Source organism: Pelodiscus sinensis, chromosome 18 (genome assembly GCF_052426305.1).
Source record: "Pelodiscus sinensis isolate ZL-2025 chromosome 18, ASM5242630v1, whole genome shotgun sequence".
Lineage (NCBI taxonomy): Eukaryota > Metazoa > Chordata > Testudines > Trionychidae > Pelodiscus > Pelodiscus sinensis.
Genome location: NC_143069.1, coordinates 35140490 through 35167261, shown reverse-complemented (window position 1 = coordinate 35167261; position 26772 = coordinate 35140490). Strand labels below are relative to the sequence as shown.

Sequence of the window (26772 nt, the reverse complement as noted above, 5' to 3'; positions counted from 1 at the left end):
TCTGGTGTGTGTGGGGGGGGAGGGGGCGTTTCCCGCTCTCTGGTGTGTGTTTGGGGGGGGGGGCGTTTCCCGCTCTCTGGTGTGTGTGTGGGGGGGGGGGGCGTTTCCCGCTCTCTGGTGTGTGTGTGGGGGGGGGGCAGTTCCCGCTCTCTGGTGTGTGTGTGGGGGGGACAGGCGTTTCCCGCTCTCTGGTGTGTGTGTGTGGGGGGGGCGGGCTCCCGCTCTCTGGTGTGTGTTGGGGGGGGGGGGCGTTTCCCGCTCTCTGGTGTGTGTTTGTGGGGGGGGGCGTTTCCCGCTCTCTGGTGTGTGTGGGGGGGGGGCGGGCGTTTCCCGCTCTCTGGTGTGTGTGTGTGTGGGGGGGCATTTCCCGCTCTCTGGTGTGTGTTTGGGGGGGGCGTTTCCCGCTCTCTGGTGTGTGTTTGGGGGGGGCGTTTCCCGCTCTCTGGTGTGTGTGTGGGGGGGGGGGGCGTTTCCCGCTCTCTGGTGTGTGTGTGGGGGGGGGCGGGCAGTTCCCGCTCTCTGGTGTGTGTGTGGGGGGGACAGGCGTTTCCCGCTCTCTGGTGTGTGTGTGTGGGGGGGGGCGGGCAGTTCCCGCTCTCTGGTGTGTGTTGGGGGGGGGGGGGGGCCTTTCCCGCTCTCTGGTGTGTGTGTGGGGGGGGAGGTTCCCGCTCTCTGGTGAGCGTGTGGGGAGGGGGGGGTTCCCGCTCTCTGGTGAGCGTGGGAGGAGGGGGGGAGCGAGGTTCCCGCTCTCTGGTGAGCGTGTGGGGGGGGAGGGAGGTTCCCGCTCTCTGCTGAGCGTGTCGAGGGGGGGTTCCCGCTCTCTGCTGAGCGTGTCGGGGGGGGGGGGGTTCTCCGCTCTCTGGTGAGCGTGTCGGGGAGGAGGGAGGTTCCCGCTCTCTGGTGAGTGTGTCGGGGGGGGGTTCCCGCTCTCTGGTGAGCGTGTGGGGGGGGGGGGGTTCCCGCTCTCTGGTGAGCGTGTGGGGGGGGAGGGAGGTTCCCGCTCTCTGGTGAGCGCGTCGGGGGGGTCCCCCACTCTCTGCTGAGCGCGTCGGGGGGGGGGTTCCCGCTCTCTGGTGAGCGTGTGGGGGGGGGAGGTTCCCGCTCTCTGGTGAGTGTGTGTGGGGGGAGGGGGGAGTTCCCGCTCTCTGCTGAGGTGTCGGGGGGGGTCCCCGCTCTCTGCTGAGCGTGTCGGGGGGGGTCCCCGCTCTCTGCTGAGCGTGCTCTCTCTGCTGAGCGTGTCGGGGGGGGTCCCCGCTCTCTGCTGAGGTGTCGGGGGGGGGGTTCCCGCTCTCTGCTGAGCGTGTCGGGGGGGGAGGTTCCCGCTCTCTGCTGAGCGTGTCGGGGAGGGGGGTCCCCGCTCTCTGCTGAGCGTGTCGGGGGGGTTCCCGCTCTCTGCTGAGCGTGTCGGGGGGGGGTCCCCGCTCTCTGCTGAGCGTGTCGGGGGGGGGGTTCCCGCTCTCTGCTGAGCGTGTCGGGGGGGGGGTTCCCGCTCTCTGGTGAGCGTGTCGGGGGGGGGTCCCCGCTCTCTGCTGAGCGTGTCGGGGAGGGGGGTCCCCGCTCTCTGCTGAGCGTGTCGGGGGGGGGGTTCCCGCTCTCTGGTGAGCGTGTCGGGGAGGGGGGGTCTGGTGAGCTGAGTCCCCGCTCTCTGGTGAGCGTGTCGGGGGGTGGTCCCCGCTCTCTGGTGAGCGTGTCGGGGGGGGGTTCCCGCTCTCTGGTGAGCGTGTCGGGGGGGGGTTCCCGCTCTCTGGTGAGCGTGTCGGGGGGGGGGTTCCCGCTCTCTGGTGGGGGGGCTGCCTCGGCGCATTGAAGTGTTCCCTGGGCGCGTGGGCCCCATGCCCCAGGACACAGCGAGCCGGGGGGCTGGGCCAGCCGTTTATTGGGGCGGGGGAGCCGCGGGCTGGGCCCGCCCCCTCAGGCCTGGATGCTGCTCTTGGCGCTCAGCGCCAGGTAGTAGACCAGGAGGCCGATGGCCGCGGCCAGCACTTCTGTGGAGACCCACGGTCCGCTCCAGGCGCCCTGCAGGAGACAGGGGGTCAGTGGGGGGCCCTGGTGGGGGCTGCGGGGCCCCCCCATGCTCGGCCGGGGCCGGACGCCCCCAACTCACCCTGTGATCCACGCGGACTGTGAACAGGGCCTGGATCGCCGACACGTCCTCGTTACTGCGCTGGGCCTGGGGAGGGAAACGGGGCGTCAGTCGGGGCACGGCCTGAGCCCAGCAGCGGGGATGCACCCCCCCCGCAGGCACCTGGGACGGGACCCCTCCCCTTCCCCCCCCCGCAGGCACCTGGGACGGGACCCCTCCCCTTTCCCCCCCCCGCGGGCGCCTGGGACGGGACCCCTCCCCTTTCCCCCCCCCGCAGGCACCTGGGACGGGACCCCTCCCCTTCCCCCCCCCGCAGGCGCCTGGGACGGGACCCCTCCCCTTTCCCCCCCCCGCAGGCACCTGGGACGGGACCCCTCCCCTTCCCCCCCCCGCAGGCACCTGGGACGGGACCCCTCCCCTTCCCCCCCCCGGGCGGGCGCCTCCCCCCGCAGGCACCTGGGACGGGACCCCTCCCCTTCCCCCCCCCCCGCAGGCGCCTGGGACGGGACCCCTCCCCTTTCCCCCCCCCCCCCCCCGCGCAGGCGCCTGGGACGAGACCCCTCCCCTTCCCCCCCCCGCAGGCACCTGGGACGGGACCCCTCCCCTTCCCCCCCCCCCGTGACCCCTCCCCTCTCCCCCACCAGGCACCTGGGACGCGGCCCCTCCCCCCAGCACCCCTCCCCTCTCCCCCACCAGGCACCTGGGACGCGGCCCCCTCCCCCCCAGCATGGGGCCCCCCGTACCTTGCGCAGGGCGCTGTACGACTCCTCGTCGAAGAACTTCACCTCGTAGGTGCCGGAGCGGGCGTTCCTGTGCTCCATGCTCCAGGAGACCTGGGGGCACAGGGCAGAGAGAACCCAGGCGTCCAGCCCCCCACTCGCACCCACCAGCCCCCCTCCCCTCCTCCAGCTGGGCACAGCAGCCAGGTCCCCAACCCTACCTGGTAGCGCCCCACGTCCTGCCCCCGGGTGACGGGGAACTGTTTGCCGTTCACGTCTGCGTAGAGGGCCACGTTCTGCGGAGGAGGGAGACAGCCTGGTAGTCCGGGCCAGGAGGCACCCCCGGCCTGGCCCCCCGCTCTGCTCTCCTCCCCGGTCTGCTCCCCCCCCGCCTGCTCCCCCCTTCCTGGCCCCCCTGCTCTGCTCTCCTCCCCGGTCTGCTCCCCCCTTCCTGGCCCCCCCGCTCTGCTCTCCTCCCCGGTCTGCTCCCCCCCGCCTGCTCCCCCCTTCCTGGTCCCCCCGCTCTGCTCTCCTCCCCGGTCTGCTCCCCCCCGCCTGCTCCCCCCTGCTCTGCTCTCCTCCCCGGTCTGCTCCCCCCCCGCCTGCTCCCCCCCTGCTCTGCTCTCCTCCCCGGTCCGCTCCCCCCCGCCTGCTCCCCACTTCCTGGTCCCCCCGCTCTGCTCTCCTCCCCGGTCTGCTCCCCCCCCGCCTGCTCCCCCCTTCCTGGTCCCCCCGCTCTGCTCTCCTCCCCGGTCTGCTCCCCCCCCGCCTGCTCCCCCCTGCTCTGCTCTCCTCCCCGGTCCGCTCCCCCCCGCCTGCTCCCCACTTCCTGGTCCCCCGCTCTGCTCTCCTCCCCGGTCTGCTCCCCCCCCGCCTGCTCCCCCCTTCCTGGTCCCCCCGCTCTGCTCTCCTCCCCGGTCTGCTCCCCCCCCGCCTGCTCCCCCCGCTCTGCTCTCCTCCCCGGTCTGCTCCCCCCCCGCCTGCTCCCCCCTTCCTGGTCCCCCCGCTCTGCTCTCCTCCCCGGTCTGCTCCCCCCCCGCCTGCTCCTCCCCCCTCTGCTCTCCTCCCCGGTCCGCTCCCCCCCGCCTGCTCCCCCCTTCCTGGTCCCCCCTGCTCTGCTCTCCTCCCCGGTCTGCTCCCCCCCCGCCTGCTCCCCCCTTCCTGGTCCCCCCGCTCTGCTCTCCTCCCCGGTCTGCTCCCCCGCCTCCCCCCTTCCTGGTCCCCCCTCTGCTCTCCTCCCCGGTCCGCTCCCCCCCCCGCCTGCTCCCCCCTTCCTGGCCCCCCTGCTCTGCTCTCCTCCCCGGTCCGCTCCCCCCCCCGCCTGCTCCCCCCTTCCTGGCCCCCCCACTCTGCTCTCCTCCCCCCCCGCCCCCCCACTCTGTCCCCTCCCCCCCCCCGCCTGCTCCCCCCTTCCTGGTCCCCCGCTCTGCTCTCCTTCCCGGTCTGCTCCCCCCCCGCCTGCTCCCTCCTCCTGCCCCCCCGCCTGCTCCCCCCCGCTCTGCTCTCCTCCCCGGTCCGCTCCCCCCCGCCTGCTCCCCCCTTCCTGGCCCCCCCGCTCTGCTCTCCTCCCCGGTCCGCTCCCCCCCCCCGCCTGCTCCCCCCTTCCTGGTCCCCCCGCTCTGCTCTCCTCCCCGGTCTGCTCCCCCCCCGCCTGCTCCCTCCTTCCTGGCCCCCCCGCTCTGCTCTCCTCCCCGGTCCGCTCCCCCCCCCGCCTGCTCCCCCCTTCCTGGTCCCCCCGCTCTGCTCTCCTCCCCGGTCTGCTCCCCCCCCCCGCCTGCTCCCCCCTGCTCTGCTCTCCTCCCCGGTCTGCTCCCCCCCCCCTTCCTGGCCCCCCCGCTCTGCTCTCCTCCCCGGTCTGCTCCCCCCTTCCTGGCCCCCCCGCTCTGCTCTCCTCCCCGGTCCGCTCCCCCCCGCCTGCTCCCCCCTTCCTGGCCCCCCCGCTCTGCTCTCCTCCCCGGTCTGCTCCCCCCTTCCTGGCCCCCCCGCTCTGCTCTCCTCCCCGGTCTGCTCCCCCCTTCCTGGCCCCCCCGCTCTGCTCTCCTCCCCGGTCCGCTCCCCCCCGCCTGCTCCCCCCTTCCTGGTCCCCCCGCTCTGCTCTCCTCCCCGGTCTGCTCCCCCCCCCCTGCTCCCCCCTTCCTGGTCCCCCCTCTGCTCTCCTCCCCGGTCTGCTCCCCCCCCGCCTGCTCCCTCCTTCCTGGCCCCCCCACTCTGCTCTCCTCCCCGGTCCGCTCCCCCCCGCCTGCTCCCCCCCGCTCTGCTCCCCCCGCCTGCTCCCCCCTTCCTGGTCCCCCCACTCTGCTCTCCTCCCCGGTCTGCTCCCCCCCCGCCTGCTCCCCCCTTCCTGGTCCCCCGCTCTGCTCTCCTCCCCGGTCTGCTCCCCCCCCGCCTGCTCCCTCCTTCCTGGCCCCCCCACTCTGCTCTCCTCCCCGGTCTGCTCCCCCCCCGCCTGCTCCCTCCTTCCTGGCCCCCCCACTCTGCTCTCCTCCCCGGTCTGCTCCCCCCTCCTGCTCCCCCTTCCCTGGTCCCCCCGCTCTGCTCTCCTCCTCGGTCCGCTCCCCCCCCCGCCTGCTGCCCCCTTCCTGCCCCCCACTCTGCTCTCCTCCCCGGTCTGCTCCCCCCCCGCCTGCTCCCTCCTTCCTCGCCCCCCCGCCTGCTCCCCCCCGCTCTGCTCTCCCCCCCTCCTCCCCCGGTCCGCTCCCCCCCCCCCGCCTGCTCCCCCCTTCCTGGCCCCCCCGCTCTGCTCTCCTCCCCGGTCTGCTCCCCCCCCGCCTGCTCCCTCCTTCCTCGCCCCCCCGCCTGCTCCCCCCCGCTCTGCTCTCCTCCCCGGTCCTGCTCCCCCCCGCCTGCTCCCCCTGCCCCCTCTGCTCCCCCCCCGGTCCGCTCCCCCCCCCCCGCCTGCTCCCCCCTTCCTGGTCCCCCCGCTCTGCTCTCCTCCCCGGTCTGCTCCCCCCGTCTGCTCCCCCCTTCCTGCCCCCCCGCTCTGCTCTCCTCCCCGGTCCGCTCCCCCCCGCCTGCTCCCCCCTTCCTGGCCCCCCCGCTCTGCTCTCCTCCCTGGTCCGCTCCCCCCCCCCGCCTGCTCCCCCCTTCCTGGCCCCCCCGCTCTGCTCTCCTCCCCGGTCCGCTCCCCCCCGCCTGCTCCCCCCTTCCTGGCCCCCCCGCTCTGCTCTCCTCCCCGGTCTGCTCCCCCCTCCTGCTTCCCCCTTCCCTGGTCCCCACTCTGCTCTCCTCCCCGGTGCGCTCCCCCCCCCCGCCTGCTCCCCCCTTCCTGGCCCCCCCACTCTGCTCTCCTCCCCGGTCTGCTCCCCCCCCCGCCTGCTTCCCCCTTCCTGGCCCCCCCGCTCTGCTCTCCTCTCCGGTCTGCTCCCCCCCCGCCTGCTCCCCCCTTCCTCGCCCCCCCGCTCTGCTCTCCTCCCCGGTCCGCTCCCCCCGCCTGCTCCCCCCTTCCTGCCCCCCCGCTCTGCTCTCCTCCCCGGTCCGCTCCCCCCCGCCTGCTCCCCCCTTCCTGGTCCCCCCGCTCTGCTCTCCTCCCCGGTCCGCTCCCCCCCGCCTGCTCCCCCCTTCCTGGCCCCCCCGCTCTGGTCTCCTCCCCGGTCCGCTCCCCCCCCCCCCGCCTGCTCCCCCCTTCCTGGCCCTCCCGCTCTGCTCTCCTCCCCGCCTGCTCCCCCCTTCCTGGCCCTCCCGCTCTGCTCTCCTCCCCGGCCCTCCCCCCCAGCCTGGCCCCCCTGCTCTGCTCTCCCCCCCTCCCCGGCCCCTCCCGGCCCCCCCCCAGCCTGGCCCCCCTGCTCTGCTTTCCTCCCCGGCCCCCCTCCCCCCTCCCCCCCCCAGCCTGGCCCCCCTGCTCTGCTCTCCTCCCCGGCCCCCCCCTCCCCCCCAGCCTGGCCCCCCTGCTCTGCTCTCCTCCCCGGCCCTTCCCCCCCGCCTGGCCCCCCCCCCCTGCTCTGCTCTCCTCCCTGGACTGTCCCCCCCAGCCAGGGGAGGCCCCGGGTCCCGGCCCCACCTGGGCGCCGTTGCGGCAGGTGAGCGCGATCTCCACCACGAAGACGCTCTCGGAGGCGATGACGGCGTCAGCCGTGGTGTAGTAGGACGGGACGATGGTGGGCTCCGAGCATGTCTCACCTGGGGGGCACGGGAGACTCAGCCCCGCCCCCTGTGAGCCCCGCCCCTCACCCATTCTAGCCCCGCCCCCTCACCCCCCATTACCCCGCCCCTCACCCATTCTAGCCCCGCCCCCTCACCCCCCATTACCCCGCCCCTCACCCATTCTAGCCCCGCCCCCTCACCCCATAGCCCCACCCCTCAGCCATTCTAGCCCCGCCCCTCAGCCATTCTAGCCCCGCCCCCTCACCCCATAACCCCGCCCCTCACCCATTCTAGCCCCACCCCCTCACCCCATAGCCCCACCCCTCAGCCATTCTAGCCCCGCCCCCTCACCCCGCCCCACCCATTCTAGCCCCACCCCTCACCCCATAGCCCCGCCCCTCAGCCATTCTAGCCCCGCCCCTCAGCCATTCTAGCCCCGCCCCCTCACCCCATAACCCCGCCCCTCAGCCATTCTAGCCACGCCCCCTCACCCCCCATTACCCTGCTCCCTCACCCCATAGCCCCGCCCCTCAGCCATTCTAGCCCCGCCCCCTCACCCCATAGCCCCGCCCCTCAGCCATTCTAGCCCCGCCCCCTCACCCCATAGCCCCGCCCCTCAGCCATTCTAGCCCCGCCCCCTCACCCCATAGCCCCGCCCCTCAGCCATTCTAGCCCCGCCCCTTGTGAGCCCCACCCCCTCATCCCGTTAGCCCCCCTCAGCCATTCTAGCCCCGCCCCTTCATCGACTAGCCCCGCCCCTGGTGAGCCCCGCCCCTCATCCCCCATAGCCCCGCCCCCTTCCCCCGATCCCCCCGCGGCTCCCTGCCCCCTTGCCCCGCCCCTGCCGCTCCGTCAGCGGGGGGCGGGGCTTGGTACCTCTGGCCCCGCCCAGCGCGGCCGCCAGGAGCAGCGCGAGCCCCGCCAGCGCCATCGCCGCTCGTGGCCGAAGAGCCGGGCCGCCGCAGAGCATGTCGGGAGGCGCTTGGGCCGCCGGCCAATCAGCGCCGCCGCCAGCCACGTGACCCAGAGCAGACGTGGCCTCCGCGCTGCCAGGGATAGAAAATGGCGGCCGGGAATTATCTACCGCGGGACGGAGCGACAAGTGGCGCCGGCTCCACAGGGCGCATGCGCCCAACGAGCGCTCGCATTTCCCCGCCTCCTCAAGCAATAAAATGGCCGCCGCGACTTATTTCGTGCTGGGCCGAACGAGAAAAGGCGCGCCCCTCCCCCCGCCAATCACAGAGAAATCGGGGACAAAATGGCCGCCGAGACTTATTTGCTCCCGGAAGTGAGAAACAAGCCAAAGGTCTGCCTCTGCGCATGCGTCCCGGAGCCGTCTCTCTACCGCCCCTAGGCAGAGAATACAAAATGGCCGCCGGGATGTTTCTGGCGCTTAAAGACTCGCGAGAAATAGGCGCGGCCTTTGCACACTGCGCATGCGCACCAGCTTCCAGGCGCGCTCTCGCGGGATTTCGCAGCGGCGCGTGGCTGAGTCATGGCGGCGCTGGCAGTGAGGCGGCAGCTGTGGAGAGCGGCGCTCCTCGCGCCCCGCCCGGTGAGTGGGGGGGGCGCAACGGGCCCGCGCCCGCTCGAGCCGCGGGGGCGGCTCCTGATTGGAAGGGAGGCATGGGGAATTGGGCGGTGCGCAAGGAGAAGCGACCTCTTCATTGGACAGAACGCCGCGGGTGGGCGGGGCGATGGAGGAGCCGAGGCTGTGATTGGCTGCAATGGGAGAGGGGCGGTCCCATCAGTTTTGAGCGTCGGAGATGGGTGGGGCTTGACCGCCGTGCGCGGATCTGATTGGTGGGAACGCGGGAAGGTTAGGAAGCCGGGCCCCTCCCCATTGGGCGGGCGTGCCCGAGTGGGCGGGACGCGGCGAAGCGCCTCCTTCTGAGTGGCTGCGGCTGGGCCAAGGAGCAGGCGGTTCCCTGCAGGGGGCGCCAGAGAGAAACACCCCCCCCCCCCGCCAGTTCCCAGCAAGCTCTGCGGGCAGGACTCTTGGTCGCCCCGGGGGCTGCTGGGAACTGTCCGGGGGGGGGGCAGGACTCTTACTGGCCCCGGGGGCTGCTGGGAACTGTCCGGGGGGGGGGGGGCAGGACTCTTACTGGCCCCGGGGGCTGCTGGGAACTGTCCGGGGGGGGGGGCAGGACTCTTACTCGCCCCGGGGGTTGCTGGGAACTGTCCGGGGGGGGCAGGACTCTTACTCGCCCCGGGGGCTGCTGGGAACTGTCCGGGGGGGGGGGCAGGACTCTTACTGGCCCCGGGGGCTGCTGGGAACTGTCCGGGGGGGGCAGGACTCTTACTCGCCCCGGGGGTTGCTGGGAACTGTCCGGGGGGGGGGCAGGACTCTTACTGGCCCCGGGGGCTGCTGGGAACTGTCCGGGGGGGGGGGCAGGACTCTTACTGGCCCCGGGGGCTGCTGGGAACTGTCCGGGGGGGGCAGGACTCTTACTGGCCCCGGGGGCTGCTGGGAACTGTCCGGGGGGGGGGGCAGGACTCTTACTGGCCCCGGGGGCTGCTGGGAACTGTCCGGGGGGGGGGCAGGACTCTTACTGGCCCCGGGGGCTGCTGGGAACTGTCCGGGGGGGGGGCAGGACTCTTACTGGCCCCGGGGGCTGCTGGGAACTGTCCGGGGGGGGGGGCAGGACTCTTACTGGCCCCGGGGGCTGCTGGGAACTGTCCGGGGGGGGGGGGCAGGACTCTTACTGGCCCCGGGGGCTGCTGGGAACTGTCCGGGGGGGGGCAGGACTCTTACTGGCCCCGGGGGCTGCTGGGAACTGTCCGGGGGGGGGGGCAGGACTCTTACTGGCCCCGGGGGCTGCTGGGAACTGTCCGGGGGGGGGGCAGGACTCTTACTGGCCCCGGGGGCTGCTGGGAACTGTCCGGGGGGGGGGGGGGCAGGACTCTTACTGGCCCCGGGGGCTGCTGGGAACTGTCCGGGGGGGGCAGGACTCTTACTGGCCCCGGGGGCTGCTGGGAACTGTCCGGGGGGGGGGGCAGGACTCTTACTGGCCCCGGGGGCTGCTGGGAACTGTCCGGGGAGGGGGGGCAGGACTCTTACTGGCCCCGGGGGCTGCTGGGAACTGTCCGGGGGGGGGGCAGGACTCTTACTGGCCCCGGGGGCTGCTGGGAACTGTCCGGGGGGGGGGCAGGACTCTTACTGGCTCCGGGGGCTGCTGGGAACTGTCCGGGGGGGGGCAGGACTCTTACTGGCCCCGGGGGCTGCTGGGAACTGTCCGGGGGGGGGCAGGACTCTTACTGGCCCCGGGGGCTGCTGGGAACTGTCCGGGGAGGGGGGGGGGGCAGGACTCTTACTGGCCCCGGGGGCTGCTGGGAACTGTCCGGGGAGGGGGGGGGCAGGACTCTTACTGGCCCCGGGGGCTGCTGGGAACTGTCCGGGGGGGGGGGCAGGACTCTTACTGGCCCCGGGGGCTGCTGGGAACTGTCCGGGGGGGGGGGCAGGACTCTTACTGGCCCCGGGGGCTGCTGGGAACTGTCCGGGGGGGGGGGCAGGACTCTTACTGGCCCCGGGGGCTGCTGGGAACTGTCCGGGGGGGGGCAGGACTCTTACTGGCCCCGGGGGCTGCTGGGAACTGTCCGGGGGGGGGGCAGGACTCTTACTGGCCCCGGGGGCTGCTGGGAACTGTCCGGGGGGGGCAGGACTCTTACTGGCCCCGGGGGCTGCTGGGAACTGTCCGGGGGGGCAGGACTCTTACTGGCCCCGGGGGCTGCTGGGAACTGTCCGGGGGGGGCAGGACTCTTACTGGCCCCGGGGGCTGCTGGGAACTGTCCGGGGGGGGGGGGGGGGCAGGACTCTTGGTCGCCCCGGGGGCTGCTGGGAACTGTCCGGGGGGGGCAGGACTCTTACTGGCCCCGGGGGCTGCTGGGAACTGTCCGGGGGGGGGGGCAGGACTCTTACTGGCCCCGGGGGCTGCTGGGAACTGTCCGGGGGGGGGCAGGACTCTTACTGGCCCCGGGGGCTGCTGGGAACTGTCAGGGGGGGGCAGGACTCTTACTCGCCCCGGGGGCTGCTGGGAACTGTCCGGGGGGGGCAGGACTCTTACTGGCCCCGGGGGCACTGTACGTAAAAAAAACCCATAGAATCAACTGAAGTAAAAGTCTTAAATGCGCCAAAATGTCGCAGGGAATCTCCACGCTAGCAGTAGTTCTACACTCCGAGAAGAAGGAGATCGCGGTAGGGATCTATTGTCGACCAGCTGATCAGGGCGGCGATAGTGACTATGAAATGCTCAGGGAGATTAGGGAGGCTACCAAATTAAAAAAGTCAACAATAGTGAGAGATTTCAGCTACCCCCATACTGACCGGGGACATCCCCTCAGGACGGGCTGCAGAGATACAAATTCTTGATACCTGAAATGACGGCTTCTTGGAGCAGCTGGTTCTGGAACCCACAAGGGGAGAGGCTGGTCCTACGCGGAGCGCAGGATCTCGTTCAATAGAACCGGGCCACGTGGAAATAATGACCCTTAACATCCCTGTGGTGGGAAAAAGCCCTCCGCAGCCCAGCACTGTGGCGTTTCATTCAGAAAGGGGAGCTACACAAAACAACGGAGAAGTTAAACAGAAATTACAAGGTCCAGTGACAGAAGTAAAATCCCTGCAAGCTGCACGGAGACTTTTCAAAGACACCATAATAGAGGTGCAACTTACATGTTGTGACGGCGCGTTGGGGTCCCCCGTCTCCTGCACCCCGAAATGGCACGAACAGACTCCCCCAGCCAGTAGAACAGAGGGAGTTTATTGCCTCTCCAGGATACAGCTCAGCACAGATGGAATCTGGTTACAGGAACTGGGGCTAAGAGGCCTCGGTGCCCCCCTTGAGATGGGGGAGTCCCAGCCCCCTCCCCAGCTCCTCCTCCCCTGCCTTCCAGCCAGGAACTAACCACCTCTCCTCCAGCCCTGCCCCCAGCCAGGGCAGCATCCCCCTCCCTTTGTTTCTCCCCATGGGGGGTGGCTGGTCAGACCAGTTTGGAGCCACCTTTGCATAATGACTCCCCCCTTCCCTGCTGGGTCTTGCTACAGACAGCAGAGGTCGCCACAGCCCTAGCAAGGCCCCCCCACTACGTCACACATGTATACCCCCAAATTAAACAACACACTAAGAGAACCAAAAAAGTGCCACCATGGCTTAACCACTAGGTAAAAGAAGCAGTGACAGACAAAAAGACATCTTTTGAAAGTGCAAGTCAAATCCTAGTGAGGAAAATAGAAAGGACCATAAACTTTGTCAAATGAAGTGTAAAAATGTAATAACAAAAGCCAAAAAGGAGTCTGAAGACCAGCTAGCCAAATCTCAAAAAGTAATAGCAAAATGTTTAAGTACATCAGAAGCAGGAAGCTGGCTAAACAACCGGTGGGGTGCTTGGATGATTGAGATACTAAAGGAGCCCTCAGAGATGATAAAGTCATAGAGGAGAAGCTAAATGAATTCTTTGTTTCAGTCTTCACGACTGAGGCTATCAGGGAGATTCCCAAACCTGAGCCATTCCTGTTAGGTGACAAATCTGAGCAATTGTCCCAGATTGAGATGTCATTACAGGAGGTTTTGAAACAAATGGATAAACTTAACAGTTAACAGGTCCCCGGGACCGGATGGCATTCACCCAAGAGTTCTGAAAGAACTCAAATGGGAAATTACGGAACTGGTAACTTTGGTTTGTAACCTGTCCTTTAAATTGGCTTCCATGCCTAATGACTGGAAGATGGCTAACGTGACACCAATATTTAAAATGGGCTCTAGAGGCGATCCCGGCAATTACAGACTGGTAAGTCTAACGTCAGTACCGGACAAATTAGTTGAAACTCTAGAAAAGAACAGAATTGTCAGAGACATGGATGAATATAATTTGTTGGGGGAAAGTCAACATGGTTTCTGTAAAGGGAAATCCTTGAGGGTGGGGGGCTGGACTCGATGACCTCTCGAGGTCCCTTCCAGTCCTATGATTCTGTGATTCTATCCCGCCTTACTAATCTGCTAGAGTTCTTTGAGGGGGTCAACAAACTGGAGGATCCAGTGGATGTAGTATGCTTAGATTTCCAGAAAGCCTTTGACAAAGTCCCTCACCAAAGGTCCTTAAGTAAAGTAAGTTGTCATGGGATCAGAGGGAAGGTCCTTTCATGGATTGAGAACTGGTTAAAACACAGGATACGAAGGGTAGGAATAAATGGTCAGTTTTCCAAGTGGAGAGAGTTAACTAATGGGGTCCCCTAAGGGTCTGTCCTCAGACCTATCCTATTTAATTTATAAGGGATCTAGAGAAAGGGGTAAACAGGGTGGTGGCAAAATTAGCAGATGATACCAAACTGCTCAAGATAGTTAAGACCAAAGCAGACTGCGAAGAGCTTCCAAAAGATCTCACCAAACTAAGTGACTGGACAATAAAAACGGCAAATGAAATGTCATGTTGATAAATGTAAAGTCACGCACACTGGAAAAAATAATCCCAACTATCTGTACAATATGATGGGGACTAGTCTGGCTACAGCTGCTCAAGAGAAAGATCTTGGAGTCCCTGTGGACGGTTCTCTGAAAACATCCACGCAGTGCGCAGCGGCCGTCAGAAAAGCAAATGGAATGTTAGGAATCATTAAAACAGGGATAAAGACTAAGACCGAGAATATCTTACTGCCTCTGTATAAGCCCACGGGACGCCCACATCTTGGATACTGCGTATGGATGTAGTTCCTTCATCTCAAAAAAGATCTAGAAAAGATTCAGAAAAGGGCAACAAAAATGCTGAGGGGTTTGGAACAGGTCCCGTATGAAGAGAGATTAAACAGACTTGGACTTTTCAGCTTGGAGGGGGGGATATGATCGAGGTCTGTGAAATCATGACTAGTGTGGAAAAAGTGAATAAGGGAAAGTTATTTACTTAGCGAACAGGTGATTGCAAACGGAGTTTAGAGAGGGAGTTTGGAAGGAGAGAGGGAAGGGGGCGAGGTTCTCTTGTCTTTCCTTTAAACCCTTCTTTAGGACAGCAGGTATGGATGGTGATAATTCTGCTGTTGTTGCCTGCACAGCATGTGCCATGTTTGTCTTCCTCCCGGAAGAAAGAACGGATTTCATCTGCACTAAGTGCAAGCTGGTCGCCATTTTGGAGGAAAAAATTAGAGGACTGGAGGCTCAAGTGTCGACCCTACACTCGATCAGAGATGATGAAGACTTCCTCGATAGAAGGCAGCGTTTAATCCTGCAAGCACGGCAGGCGGAAGAGCCAGAAAGGGCAGTACGGCACCAGGAAGAGAACTGGCAGCATGTAACTTCTAGAAGGGGGGGGGAAAAGCCAGCATGGGAATCCCCCATTCCTACAGAGGTAAGTAATCGCTTTCAGGCTCTCTCCATAGGCTCTGCGGTGGAGAATGCTTTGGAAGGGACCTCACAAGGAAGAAATCGGAAGGGAACCACTTCAACTGGAAGCCATGGGATGCGTAGTCCTAGGGATGGGGGTTTCACGACCACCTCCCCCAAAAGAAGGCAAGTTGTGGTGGTCGGGGACTCCCTCCTAAGAGGGACTGAGCCATCCCTCTGCCATCCGGACCTGGAATCTCGAGAGGTGTGCGGCTTACCGGGAGCTTGAATTCAGGATATGGCTGAGAGGCTTACCAAACTGATCAAACCTTCAGATCGCTACCCCTTCCTGCTTCTCCATGTGGGGACTAACGATACAGCCAAGAATGACCTTGAGCGGGTTACTGCGGATTACGTAGAGTTGGAAAGAAGGATCAAAGAATTCGGAGCGCAAGTGGTGTTCTTGTCCATCCTCCCTGTTGAAGGGAAAGGACTGGGCAGGGATCGTCGAATTGAGGAAGTCACTGTGTGGCTGCGCAGGTGGCGTCGCAGAGAGGGCTTTGGTTTCTTCGACCATGGGACTCTGTTCCGGGCACGAGGATTGTTAGGAAGAAATGGGATCCACCTAATGAAGAGAGGAAGGAGCATCTTCGCGGGCAGGCTTGCAAACCTAGTGAGCAGGGCTTTAAACTAGGTTCATTGGGGGACGGTGACCAAAACCCTGAGAGGAGTGGGGAAGTCGGATATCTGAAAGAAATGCAAAGAGGAACGAGCAACAAAGGAGGACCCCTGATTTGAATGCAGAGGGTCCGCCAATCAACTGGTTATCTAAGGTGTTACACCAATGCGAGAAGCCTGGGTTACAAACAGGAAGAACTGGAGGTCCTGGCCCAGTCTGAGAACTACAATTTGATTGGGATAACAGAGACTTGGTGGGATGACTCGCATGACTGGAGCGCGGTCATGGAAGGGTTTCAACTGTTCAGGAAGAACAGACAGGAGAAAAAGAGGAGGAGTTGCACTGTATCTAAGGGTATGTCTACGCAGCAAAGTTACTTTGAAATAACTTTCCTAGCGTCTACACAGCCAAACCGCTATTTCAAAATAAATTCAAAATAGCGGAGCGCTTATTTCAAATTTGGTAAACCACATTCTACGAGGAATAACACCAAATTCAAAATAGCTATTTCGAAATAAGTGCTGTGTAGACACTTAGTTTGAAATAGGGGGCCTCCAGCCTTCCCAGGGTGCCCTGGTGGCCACTCCAGCCTCCACCAAGAACACGCCACTCCCTCCCGCCTCCCACCTCCAGAACCCTTAAAGGGGTAGACTCTGGCCACAGTGCCTGTGCCAGCTCCAAGCCTGCCAGCCCAGAGCCAGCAGTCACTGCCCCTGACCCAGTGGCCCCAAAACATAAGCCAGCAAGGCACTGGCAGCCAGCCCTCCACCGCTCCCCAGGAGCCGTCTGCCAGCTCCCAGGAGCCTGCCAGGGCTCGGAGAAGGCGGCTGCCTTCCTGGTCCAGGGTGGAGATCATGGACCTTATTCAGGTTTGGGGGGGATGCCCCCAACGTCCATGATCTCCGCACTAGATGGAGGAACGTGGCTGTCTATGGCAGGAGAGCTGCCAGCCTGGCCACCAAAGGCCACATGCGAACCCAGGAGCAGGTCTGCATGACAATCAAGTTGGTCTGGCGAGACCCCCAACCCTGAGCCCTGACCTTCCCCTCCCCCTTCTTCCCCTTGTTTCCCCTTTCCAGCTCCCTCTTCCCAGGTGTCCTCCTCCCCTCTCCCACCCTCTCTTCTCCCCTTTCCCACCTCCTTTCCCCAGTCTCACCAGAGTTTCATTCCCTCCCCCCACATAAAGAGAGTTTGTGTTCATGAAAATACGTATATTTTATTTGACATCAGGAAGGGGAGCTGGGCGGGAGGGGTGAGTGGAACGACGTGAGGGAGGAATGAGGCTCAAGCCCCCAGTGGGGCAGACCAGGGAGGCTCTTAGGGCTCCTCAGGGTGGAAGCTCTCCCACACGGCCTCCTGGATACTGACAGCCCCCGATGGACCTCCCGGATGGCAGCCTGCAGCAAGTGCAGCCAGGCTCGCAGCAACACGTCAATGAGGAGCACCAGAGGGCCCAGGGGCAGCTCTGGCTCCATGTTGCAGAGCGCTGTGGTGTCCCGAGTGAGGGCAACCAGAGCACGCAGAGACAAAATCCTTTGCTGTCCCTCAGCAAGGTAGACAAGCAAGCAGGGAAATCTGAGAACTGGCTGTCCAGGGGGGTCCCTTTAAGCACAGTCCTCTGATAGCCTCAGGCAGCAGCCACACACACGAAGTCCTGACCAGGTACCCTGCCGGAACTGGTTCCAGCCGGCCTTAAATGCGATTGAGAGTCCACTCGGTGTGGAGGCATTGTTTCAAAATAGCGCTGTAGTGTAGACATACCCTAAGAGAGCACTAGGATTGCTCAGAGCTCCAGTGTTTAGAGGGAGAAAAGCCTGTTGAGAGTCTATGGGTCAAGTTTAGAGGTGGACGCAACAGGGGTGATGTTGTGGTTGGGGTCTGCTATAGACCAGATCAGGTGGATGAGGTAGACCAGGCTTTCTTTGGACAACTGAGAAGCTGCCAGATCGCAGGCCCTGGTTCTTGTGGGGGACTTTAATCACCCTGACATCTGTGGGGAGACCAATACGGCAGCACACGGGCAATCCAGGAAGCTTTTGGAGAATGTTGGGGATAACTTCTTGGTACAAGTGCTGCAGGATCCGACCAGGGGCCGTGCGCAGCTTGACCTGCTGCTCACAAACAGGGAGGAACTAATAGGGGAAGTGGAGGTGGGTGACCGCCTGGGAAGCAGTGATCATGAGATGGTCGATTTCAGGATCCTGACCAAAGGAAGAAAGGAGAGTAGCAAAATACACCCCCTGGACATCAGAAGAGCAGACTTTGACTCCCCCAGAGACCTGATGGGCAGGATCCCCTGGGATGTTAACATGAAGGGGAAAGGAGTCCAGGACAGCTGGCAGGATTTTAAAGAAGCTTTATTGAAGGCACAGAAAGAAACCAGCCGGACGTGCAGCAAGAGAAGCAAACGTGGTAGGAGACCGGACTGGCTCACCGGGGAAATCCTTGGTGAACTTAAGCACAAAAAGTGGAAACTTGGCCACATGGCCAGGGAGGGGTAGACATGTCTAGCTCGAGAATGCCGGGGGGTTGTCAGGAAGGCGAGAGCGCAGATGGAATCGCAACTCGCAAGGGATGTGAAGGGAACAGGAAAGGTTTCTACAGGCATGTTAGCAAGAAGAAGTTGATCAGAGCGGGGGTGGGGCCCGTAACGGATGAGGGAGGTACCCCAGTGCCAGATGATGTGGGGAAGCTGAAGTACTCAAGGCTTTCTTTGCCTCTGACTTCACGGACCAGGTCGGCTCCCGGACTAATGCGCTAAGTGACGCAATATGGGAGGAAGGCGAACAGCCCATGGTGGGGAAAGAACAGGTTAGGAGCTATTTAGAAAAGCTAAATGTACACAAATCCATGGGTCCGGACTTAGTGCACCCGAGGGGGCTGAGGGAGTTGGCAAATGTCATTGAGGAGCCTTTGGCCGTTATCTTTGAAAAGTCGTGGAGATCGGGAGAGATCCTGGGTGATTGGAAAAGGGCAAATGTTAAGGGAATGCGGATGGATAAATGGACGGTAAGATGGGTAGAAGGCCGGGCCCAGCGGGTCGTGATCAAGGGCTCGATGTCAGGATGGTGGTTGGTTTCTAGCGGAGCCCCAAGGCTCAGTTCTAGGACCGGTTTTGTTCAACATCTTTATTAATGACCTGGATGAGGGGATGGATTTCACCCTCAGCAAGTTTGCAGATGACATGAAGCTGGGGGGAGAGGTGGATACGCTGGGGGGCAGGGACAGGGGCCAGAGTGACTTAGACAAATTAGAGGATTGGGCCACAAGAAATCTGATGAGGTTTCACAAGGACAAGTGCAGAGTCCGGCCTTGGGGCGGAAGAATCCCAAGCATTGGGACAGGCTGGGGACCGACTGGCTAAGCAGCAGTTCTGCAGAAAAGGGCCTGGGGGTTACAGTGGGTGGGAAGCTGGATACGAGTCAACAGGGGCCCTTGTAGCCAAGAAGGCTAATGGCATATTAGGGGCATTAGGAGGAGCGTTGCCAGCAGATCCAGAGACGTGATTATTCCTCTTTACTTAGCATCTGGAGTGTTGTGTCCAGTTCTGGGGCCCCCATACACAAAGGACGTGGATGCATTGGAGGGGGCCAGCGGAGGGCGACCAAAATGATTCGGGGGCTGGAGCACCTGACCTACGAGGAGAGGCTGAGGGATTTGGGCTTGTTCCGTCTGCAGAAGAGCGAGTGACGGGGGATTTGAGAGCAGCCTTCAACTTCCTGAAGGGGGGGTCCAAAGAGGATGGAGAGAGGCTGTTCTCAGTGGGGCGGGTGGCAGAACAAGGAGCAATGGGCTCAAGTTGTGGTGGGAGAGGTCCAGGTTGGACTTTAGGAAAAACTCTTTCCCTAGGCGGGTGGGGGAGCCCTGGGCTGGGTTCCCTGGGGGGTGTGGAGTCTCCATCCCTAGGGGTGTTTACATCTCGGCTTGACAAAGCCCTGGCCGGGTTGATTGAGTTGGGATTGGTCCTGCCTAGAGCAGGGGGCTGGACTTGACCTTCTGAGGTCTCTTCCAGCCCCATGGTTCTATGATTCTGTTCCCACAGTATAAGAATTAGGGGTCACCACATGAAACTAACAGGCAGCAGGTTTAAAACCAAAGGAAGTTTTTCTTTACTCAGCGCACAGTCAACCTGTGGAACTCCTCGCCAGAGGGTGGTGTGAAGGCCAGGACTGGAACAGGGCTCAACAAAGAGCTAGCTGGATTCGTGGAGGTTAGGCCCATGTAGGGATGGGGTCCCTGGCCTCTGTTTCCCTGAAGGGGGGCGACGGGAGGGGTCACGTGAGGATTCCCTGTTGGGATCCCTCTGGGGCACCCGGCGCTGGCAGGACCCCGGCTCTGACCCCGGCTGGCCGCTCTTAAGATGCTGGGAACTGGCCGGGGCGGGGGGAGAGCCCAGGCCACCAGGCCTCCTGCTCTAACCGGCCCCTTTTGTCCCCTCCAGGTGCCGGGTGCCGAGCGCAGGAGCCTGACGCATGTGAGTGCCCCAGCCCCCTGCCCCTTGGCCCCGCCCCTTCCCCAACGGACGGGACCCGGCCAGCCTGGGGAACTCCCTGCCACAGGGCCCTGTGTGTCTGGGGGGGGGGGGCGGGGGGGCGCTGAGCTTCAGAGTCCCTGTCTCAAACAAAGGGGGTGACCCGAGGGAGCCTCCCCTCCCCCCCGCAAACTGCCAGCCTCGCGCTGCCCTACACTAACCCATCTCTGCTCCCCGCCATGCTGCGACCCAGCACACGCCCATTGTGAGTATCAGCCTGCCCTGCCCTGGGGGCTGGGAGTCGGGCGCGTGGGTCCTCTCCTGGCTGGGGAGGGGGGGCTGGGAGTCGGGGGGTGGGCCCTCTCCTGGCTGGGGAGGGGGGCTGGGAGTCGGGCGCGTGGGCCCTCTCCTGGCTGGGGAGGGGGGGCTGGGAGTCGGGGGGTGGGCCCTCTCCTGGCTGGGGAGGGGGGCTGGGAGTCGGGCGCGTGGGCCCTCTCCTGGCTGGGGAGGGGGGGCTGGGAGTCGGGGGGTGGGTCCTCTCCTGGCTGGGGAGGGGGGGCTGGGAGTCGGGGGGTGGGCCCTCTCCTGGCTGGGGAGGGGGGCTGGGAGTCGGGCGCGTGGGCCCTCTCCTGGCTGGGGAGGGGGGGCTGGGAGTCGGGGGGTGGGCCCTCTCCTGGCTGGGGAGGGGGGGCTGGGAGGTCTGGGGGGGGGTGGGTTCTCTCCCGGCTCGGGGGTGGCGGGGGGAGGGCGGAGGGGCGGGTTCTCTCCCTGGCTCGGGGGGGGGTGGGCGGGGGGGGGCGGGTTCTCTCCCGGCTCGGGGGTGGCGGGCGGAGGGGCGGGTTCTCTCCCGGCTCGGGGGGGTGGGCGGGGGGGCGGGTGGTCTCACGGCTCGGGGGGGGGGCGGGTTCTCTCCCGGCTGGGGGCCGGCCGGGGGGGGCGGGTTCTCTCCCGGCTCGGGGGGGCGGGTGGTCTCACGGCTCGGGGGGGCGGGCGCTCTCACGGCTCGGGGGGGCGGGCGGGGGGGCGGGTTCTCGCTCAGCCTCTCCCCCACAGCCGCCTCCGGCGAAGTACGGGGGGCGTCACACGGTGACCATGATCCCGGGGGACGGCATCGGGCCGGAGCTGATGCTGCACGTCAAGGAGGTGTTCAGGTACCGGGGCTGCTGCCCCCCCGAGAGCCCAGCGTGGGGGGGGTTCCATGGCGGCGGGTGTGCCTCGGTTTCCCTGGGCGCCGTGCCGGTCTCTGCCCTTCGGCCCCTTGTGCCCGGGAAGCTGGTCAGGGGCTGGCGGAGGGGCCAGGGCCAGGAGCCGGGAGCAGGTCTGGCTTGGGGGCAGGGCGGGGTGCAGGTGCTGCCGCGTCCGTTCTCCGCTGTGCCCCGGCTGGGGGGCAGGGCGGGGCCCCCGGTGACCCGGCTCTGCTGCCCCCAGGCAGGCCTGCGTCCCGGTGGACTTCGAGGAGGTGCGGGTGAGCTCGGAGGCGTCTGAGAACGACATTGAGAACGCCATCATGGCCATCCGCCGCAACCGCGTCGCCCTGAAGGGTGAGTCCTGAGCCCCGCCCTGCCCCAGAGCCAGCCGCAGCCGTGAAGGGCTGTCCCGGAGTGTGGGCCCCCCCCCCGGCAGCCAGGGGGGCTCTCCGGCGGCAGGTAGAGGAGAAGGGCTGTCCCGGAGTGTGGGGCCCCCCCTCCCCGGCAGCCAGGGGGGCTCTCCGGCGGCAGGTAGAGGAGAAGGGCTGTCCCGGAGTGTGGGGCCCCCCCCCCCGGCAGCCAGGGGGGCTCTCCGGCGGCAGGTAGAGGAGAAGGGTTGTCGGGTCCCAGGGATGCAGCGTAGCCTCGACTTGTCACAGGAGCCAGGAGCAGCCTGGGGGGGCGGAGCCAGGAGCAGCCTGGGGGGGCGGAGCCAGAGCCCTGCCCGGCCCCCCAGGCCAGCGAGGCTCCTCCCCCTGCCGGCCCAAAACTAACTCCCGCCCCAGCCCCTGCGCCCGCCCCCGCGTTGTCCTGCTCCCCGGCGTGATCTGCCGTCCCCTGGGCCCCCGGACTGAGACTGAACCTACGTCCCCCGCGAGTCGCGCCCCCCCCCCCCCCCACGCAGCGAGCGCGGCAGGGCCCGGGGAAACTGAGGCACGTGCAGAGTCACTCCAGGGCAGTGGAGTCACACTCCACACAAGGAAGCCAGCAGGGAATACCCGCCCGTCCCCTCCCCGCTGCACCACGGCCGCGTCTGACCCGGCGAGCGGCTCCCGTCTGCGCTGACTCTGGGCGAACCCGCTTTGTTTGGCAGGAAACATTGAAACCAACCACAACCTGCCCCCGTCCCACAAATCCCGGAACAACATCCTGCGGTGAGCGGCCCGGGGCCTGCAGGAGAGGGGGTGTGGGACCCATGGAGGCTGCCGGAGGGGAGCTGGCGGGGATGGGGGACCCAGGGGCCTGCCAGGGGGGGGGCTGCCGGAGGGGAGCTGGCAGGGCTGGGGTGACCCGGGGGGCTGCTGGAGGGGAACTGGCGGGGGTGAGGTACCCAGGGGGCTGCCATAGGGGGGCTGCCGGAGGGGGGCTGGGGAGACCTGGGGGGCTGCCGGAGGGGGGCTGGCAGGGCTGGGGTGACCCGGGGGGCTGCCGGAGGGGGGCTGCCGGACGGGGGCTGGGGAGACCCGGGGGGCTGCCGGAGGGGGGCTGCCGGAGGGGGGCTGGGGAGACCTGGGTGGCTGCCGGAGGGGGGCTGCCGGAGGGGGGCTGGCGGGGATGGGGGACGCAGGGGGCTGCCGGAGGGGAACTGGCGGGGGTGAGGTACCCAGGGGGCTGCCAGAGGGGGGCTGGGGTGACCCGGGGACTGCCGGGGGGGGGGCTGGCGGGGATGGGGGACGCAGGGGGCTGCCGGAGGGGAACTGGCGGGGGTGAGGTACCCAGGGGGCTGCCATAGGGGGGCTGCCGGAGGGGGGCTGGGGAGACCTGGGGGGCTGCCGGAGGGGGGCTGGCAGGGCTGGGGTGACCCGGGGGGCTGCCGGAGGGGGGCTGCCGGACGGGGGCTGGGGAGACCCGGGGGGCTGCCGGAGGGGGGCTGCCGGAGGGGGGCTGGGGAGACCTGGGTGGCTGCCGGAGGGGGGGGCTGCCGGAGGGGGGCTGGCGGGGATGGGGGACGCAGGGGGCTGCCGGGGGGGAGCTGCCGGAGGGGGGCTGGGGAGACCCGGGGGGCTGCCGGAGGGGGGCTGCCGGAGGGGAGCTGGCGGGGATGGGGGACGCAGGGGGCTGCCGGAGGGGAGCTGGCGGGGGTGAGGTACCCAGGGGGCTGCCAGAGGGGGGCTGGGGTGACCCGGGGGGCTGCCGGAGGGGGGCTGGGGAGACCCGGGGGGCCGGGAGGGGAGCTGGCAGGGCTGGGGTGACCTGGGGGGCTCCTGGGGGGGGGGGCTGGCAGGGCTGGGGTGACCTGGGGGGCTCCCGGGGGGGGGGCTGGCAGGGCTGGGGTGACCCAGGGGGCTCCCGGGGGGGGGGGCTGGCTGCCCAGGTGGGCTCTGACCCCCCCGTTGCCCCCAGCACCAGCCTGGATCTCTACGCCAACGTGATCCACTGCCAGAGCCTCCCGCGGGTGCTGACGCGGCACCAGGACGTCGACATCCTCATCGTGCGCGAGAACACGGAGGGCGAGTACAGCAACCTGGAGCACGAGGTGCCCCGCCCCCCGGAGCTCCGCCCACCCCCGGAGCTCCGCCCACCCCCGGAGCTCCGCCTCTGACTGCCCCGCTGCTTTGCTTGCTCCCCAGGGCTGCCTACACAGGCGGCTTCTTGCGCGTGGCCCCGCCCCACGGCCCCGCCCCACGGCCCCGCCCCCTGGCCCTGGCCAGCTGCTTTCGCGCAAGAGCGTCTCAGACGGCGCCGACGGCAACTAGCCACCGGGGTTTCTGACACCTCTCGCGCAAGGCGCCCTCGCTCCCCACGCTGTGCTGGGCGGGTGGGGGGGCGGGCAGGACCCTTGCCTGAGAGGGGCCGGGCAGGGGGTCGCTCTGCGCGAGGGGTGCGGCGGGGGGGCAGCGGGAGGCGGCGGGGGGGCGCTCTGCGCGAGGGGGCGGGCAGCGGGGGGGCAGCGGGGGGCGCTCTGCGCGAGGGGGCGGGCAGCGGGGGGCGCTCTGCGCGAGGGGGCGGCAGGGGGGTGCTCTGCGCAGGGGGCGGGCAGCGGGGGGGCAGCGGGGGGGCGCTCTGCGCGAGGGGGCGGGCAGCGGGGGGGTGCTCTGCGCGAGGGGGCGGCGGGGGGGTGCTCTGCGCAGGGGGGCGGGCAGCGGGGGGCAGCGGGGGGCGCTCTGCGCGAGGGGGCGGGCAGCGGGGGGCGCTCTGCGCGAGGGGGCGGGCAGCGGGGGGGCAGCGGGGGGGGGGGCGCTCTGCGCGAGGGGGCGGGCAGCGGGGGGGTGCTCTGCGCGAGGGGGCGGCGGGGGGGTGCTCTGCGCAGGGGGGCGGGCAGAGGGGGGCAGCGGGGGGCGCTCTGCGCGAGGGGGCGGGCAGCGGGGGTCGCTCTGCGCGAGGGGGCGGGCAGCGGGCGGGCAGCGGGCGGGCAGCGGGGGGCGCTCTGCGCGAGGGGGCGGGCAGCGGGGGGCGCTCTGCGCGAGGGGGCGGGCAGCGGGGGGCAGCGGGGGGCGCTCTGCGCGAGGGGGCGGGCAGCGGGGGGCAGCGGGGGGCGCTCTGCGCGAGGGGGCGGGCAGCGGGGGGCAGCGGGGGTCGCTCTGCACGGGGGGGGCGGGGTACTTGCGCCAGGAGCCGCGAGTGCAGACATAGCCCAGGGGTTCGCTTGTCCCACGGGAGCCCAGCCCAACACCCCCCGGGCCCCCCCCCGCAGCCCTTTGGGGGAGCCTGAGCCCTGCCGTCCCCCAGAGCGTCTCCGGCGTGGTCGAGAGCCTGAAGATCATCACCAAGGCGCGGTCGCTGCGCATCGCCGAGTACGCCTTCCGGCTCGCCCGCCAGGCCGGCCGCACCAAGGTCACCGCCGTGCACAAGGCCAACATCATGTGGGTCCGGGCTGGGGGGGGGTGAGCTGGGGGAAGGGGGTGGGGCCAAGCTGGGAAGGGGGGGCCGGGGCGGGGCTGAGCTGGGAGAGGGGAAGGGGGCGGGGCCGGGGCTGAGCTGGGGGAAGGGGGTGGGGCCAAGCTGGGAAGGGGGGGCTGGGGCGGGGCCGAGCTGGGAGAGGGGAAGGGGGCGGGGCCGGGGCGGGGCTGAGCTGGGGGAAGGGGGTGGGGCCGAGCTGGGAAGGGGGGGCGGGGGCGGGGCTGAGCTGGGGGAAGGGGGGGGGGGGGGGGGGGGGGGGGGGGGGGGGGGGGGGGGGGGGGGGGGGGGGGGGGGGGGGGGGGGGGGGGGGGGGGGGGGGGGGGGGGGGGGGGGGGGGGGGGGGGGGGGGGGGGGGGGGGGGGGGGGGGGGGGGGGGGGGGGGGGGGGGGGGGGGGGGGGGGGGGGGGGGGGGGGGAGGGCGCAGGGTGGGCAGGCCGCCGGCGGCATCGGGGCGGGCCCTGACCCCCTGCCCCACAGGAAGCTGGGGGACGGGCTCTTCCTGCAGTGCTGCCGGGAGGTGGCGGACGGCTACCCCGACATCGCCTTCGACAGCATGATCGTGGACAACACCACCATGCAGGTGAGCCCCCGCGGCCGCCCCCCCCCAAGCCCCGAACCCGCCATCCTGACCCCTCCCTCCCTTCCTCCCCCCAGCTGGTGTCCCGCCCCCAGCAGTTCGACGTCATGGTGATGCCCAATCTCTACGGCAACATCGTGAACAACGTGTGCGCCGGGCTGGTCGGGGGCCCGGGGCTGGTGCCGGGCGCCAACTACGGGAGAGACTTCGCCGTCTTCGAGACCGTGCGTGGGGGGCAGCGGGAGCTCTGGGGGCCGGTGGGAGGGGCCGGGCCAGGGGGCTGAGGAGGGGGGTGCAGGTCTGTGGGGGGTGGGTGTTGGGGGGGGCAGGATCAGGGTCTCATTCCCCCCCCCCCCACAGGCCACGCGGAACACGGGGAAGAGCATCGCCCACAAGAACGTGGCCAACCCCACGGCCACCTTGCTGGCCGCCTGCATGATGCTGGACCACCTCCGGTGAGCCCCCGCCCCGTCTTCTGGGTCCTCCCCCATCCCTTCCCACCTGGGGGGGCGGAGCCTCTTGGGTGGGCGGGGCCTGGGCTGCTCTGAGCCCACCCCTTGTTCCTCCCCTTGCAGGCTGCACAGCTTCGCCTCCACCATCCGCCAGGCCGTCCTGGCTTCCTTGGACGATGAGTCGGTAAGTCCCGCCCCGTCCACCTGGCAGAAGAGGAAGTCCCGCCCTCTGTGGGGGAGTCAGGGCGGAACTTCCTGCACCTCCTTCCACCCTCCTTCCCTGGGATTGGCCAGCAGCAGGGGGCTGGGCAGGGATGTCCCACCTCTTCGTAGCCTACTGGCACAGGAAGTCCCACCCCATCCTGTGTGGGGTAACTGCCCCTGTGGGGCAGCTGGCTTGTGGCTCCACTAGGGAGGGAAGCGACTAGTCGAGCCGTGACGTGGGGGGCAGGGGAGGAGGCGGCCCAGGGGGGACCTGGGCGCAGGCCAGGAATCGGTGCCCCCCCCCCGCGGCTCCGTCGCCTCCCCCTTATCGCCGGGGCGACCGTGACCGAACCCCGCCCCTCCCCACAGACCCACACGCCGGACATCGGGGGCCAGGGCACCACGTCGGCCGCCGTCCAGTCCATCGTGCACCACGTCCGCGCGGCGGCGGCGCGGCCAGGTGAGCTGGGGCGGGGCCCGCGAGGGGGCGGAGCCTGGGCGCCCGGCCTCTCTCCCTGACCCCCTGTCTCCTGCAGGGAAGGGCCTTGCAGCGGGCTGACCGGCCCCCAGCCGGGCGATGGATCCTCGGGGCGCAGCCCCCTCCGTCACCTCTGCTCTGCTGTGTGAATAAACCTCAGTGCACGGCCAGCTGCTTCCGGCTCCAGCCTGCCGCCCGCCGGGCCCCCCACAGACTCCCCGCCCCCCGCCGGGCCCCCCACAGACTCCCCGCCCCCCGCCGGGCCCCCCCCAGACTCCCCGCCCGCCGGGCCCCCCCCAGACTCCCCGCCCCCTGCCCGCCAGGCCCCCCACAGACTCCCCGCCCCCCGCCGGGCCCCCCCCCCGCCCCCCCCCAGACTCCCCGCCCCCTGCCCGCCAGGCCCCCCACAGACTCCCCGCCCCCCGCCGGGCCCCCCCCAGACTCCCCGCCCCCTGCCCGCCAGGCCCCCCACAGACTCCCCGCCCCCCGGGCCCCCCCACAGACTCCCCGCCCGCCAGGCTCTGTCAAATGGTTTAATCAAAGCGTCATGCACCAGGGGCCTCCACACGGGGCCACCGGCTCTGCCACAGCCCCACGCGCCAGCCCCTGCCCCCCACTCGCACGTGGGACAGGACGGCCGGGCGCCGGGTCCCTCGGTCTAGGCGCGGAGCCAGGGGCGCCGGGGCCCTCGG

General features: G+C 68.0%; 2 protein-coding genes across 8 annotated transcripts; one reads left to right on the top strand and one right to left on the bottom strand.

Moving 5' to 3' along the window:
- Positions 1 to 1859: 1859 nt before the first annotated feature.
- SSR4 (signal sequence receptor subunit 4) lies at positions 1860 to 7915 on the bottom strand. The gene is made up of 6 exons (XM_089770252.1): positions 7759 to 7915; positions 6800 to 6918; positions 3024 to 3098; positions 2827 to 2916; positions 2105 to 2170; positions 1860 to 2016 (listed from the first exon to the last, which is right to left on the bottom strand). Exons 1-6 carry the CDS (start codon positions 7850 to 7852, stop codon positions 1912 to 1914), a joined length of 549 nt encoding a protein of 182 aa, XP_089626378.1. The 5' UTR covers positions 7853 to 7915; the 3' UTR covers positions 1860 to 1911.
- Positions 7916 to 8286: 371 nt separating this feature from the next.
- IDH3G (isocitrate dehydrogenase (NAD(+)) 3 non-catalytic subunit gamma) lies at positions 8287 to 26250 on the top strand. Of its 7 annotated transcripts, none has more exons than XM_089770248.1 (15): positions 8306 to 8437; positions 18989 to 19081; positions 19313 to 19345; positions 19596 to 19607; positions 20396 to 20493; positions 20771 to 20883; positions 21623 to 21683; positions 22873 to 23005; positions 24199 to 24332; positions 24847 to 24949; positions 25024 to 25170; positions 25307 to 25401; positions 25522 to 25582; positions 25972 to 26062; positions 26139 to 26250. In XM_089770248.1, exons 1-15 carry the CDS (start codon positions 8378 to 8380, stop codon positions 26159 to 26161), a joined length of 1257 nt encoding a protein of 418 aa, XP_089626374.1. In that variant the 5' UTR covers positions 8306 to 8377; the 3' UTR covers positions 26162 to 26250. The 7 variants fall into 7 exon arrangements, 6 of the variants coding, with proteins under 6 accessions (XP_089626376.1, XP_089626377.1, XP_089626374.1 ...); XR_016347176.1 differs by having other exon boundaries at positions 8363 to 8437; positions 18974 to 19081; positions 24199 to 24303; XM_089770246.1 differs by having other exon boundaries at positions 8363 to 8437; positions 18974 to 19081.
- Positions 26251 to 26772: the final 522 nt, after the last annotated feature.

Bases quoted from the DNA above. Each gene is read 5' to 3' on its own strand.
- SSR4 (XM_089770252.1), bottom strand. From the start codon at position 7,852: ATGCTCTGCGGCGGCCCGGCTCTTCGGCCACGAGCGGCGATGGCGCTG. The intron at 3,099-6,799 runs GTGGGGCCGGGA...CCTCCTCCGCAG, and splicing joins CCTGCCGCAACGGCGCCCAG to AACGTGGCCCTCTACGCAGA. The intron at 2,017-2,104 runs GTGAGTTGGGGG...TGTCTCCTGCAG, and splicing joins CAGTCCGCGTGGATCACAGG to GGCGCCTGGAGCGGACCGTG.
- IDH3G (XM_089770246.1), top strand. From the start codon at position 8,378: ATGGCGGCGCTGGCAGTGAGGCGGCAGCTGTGGAGAGCGGCGCTCCTC. The intron at 20,494-20,770 runs GTACCGGGGCTG...TGCTGCCCCCAG, and splicing joins CACGTCAAGGAGGTGTTCAG to GCAGGCCTGCGTCCCGGTGG. The intron at 25,402-25,521 runs GTGAGCCCCCGC...CTCCCCTTGCAG, and splicing joins ATGATGCTGGACCACCTCCG to GCTGCACAGCTTCGCCTCCA.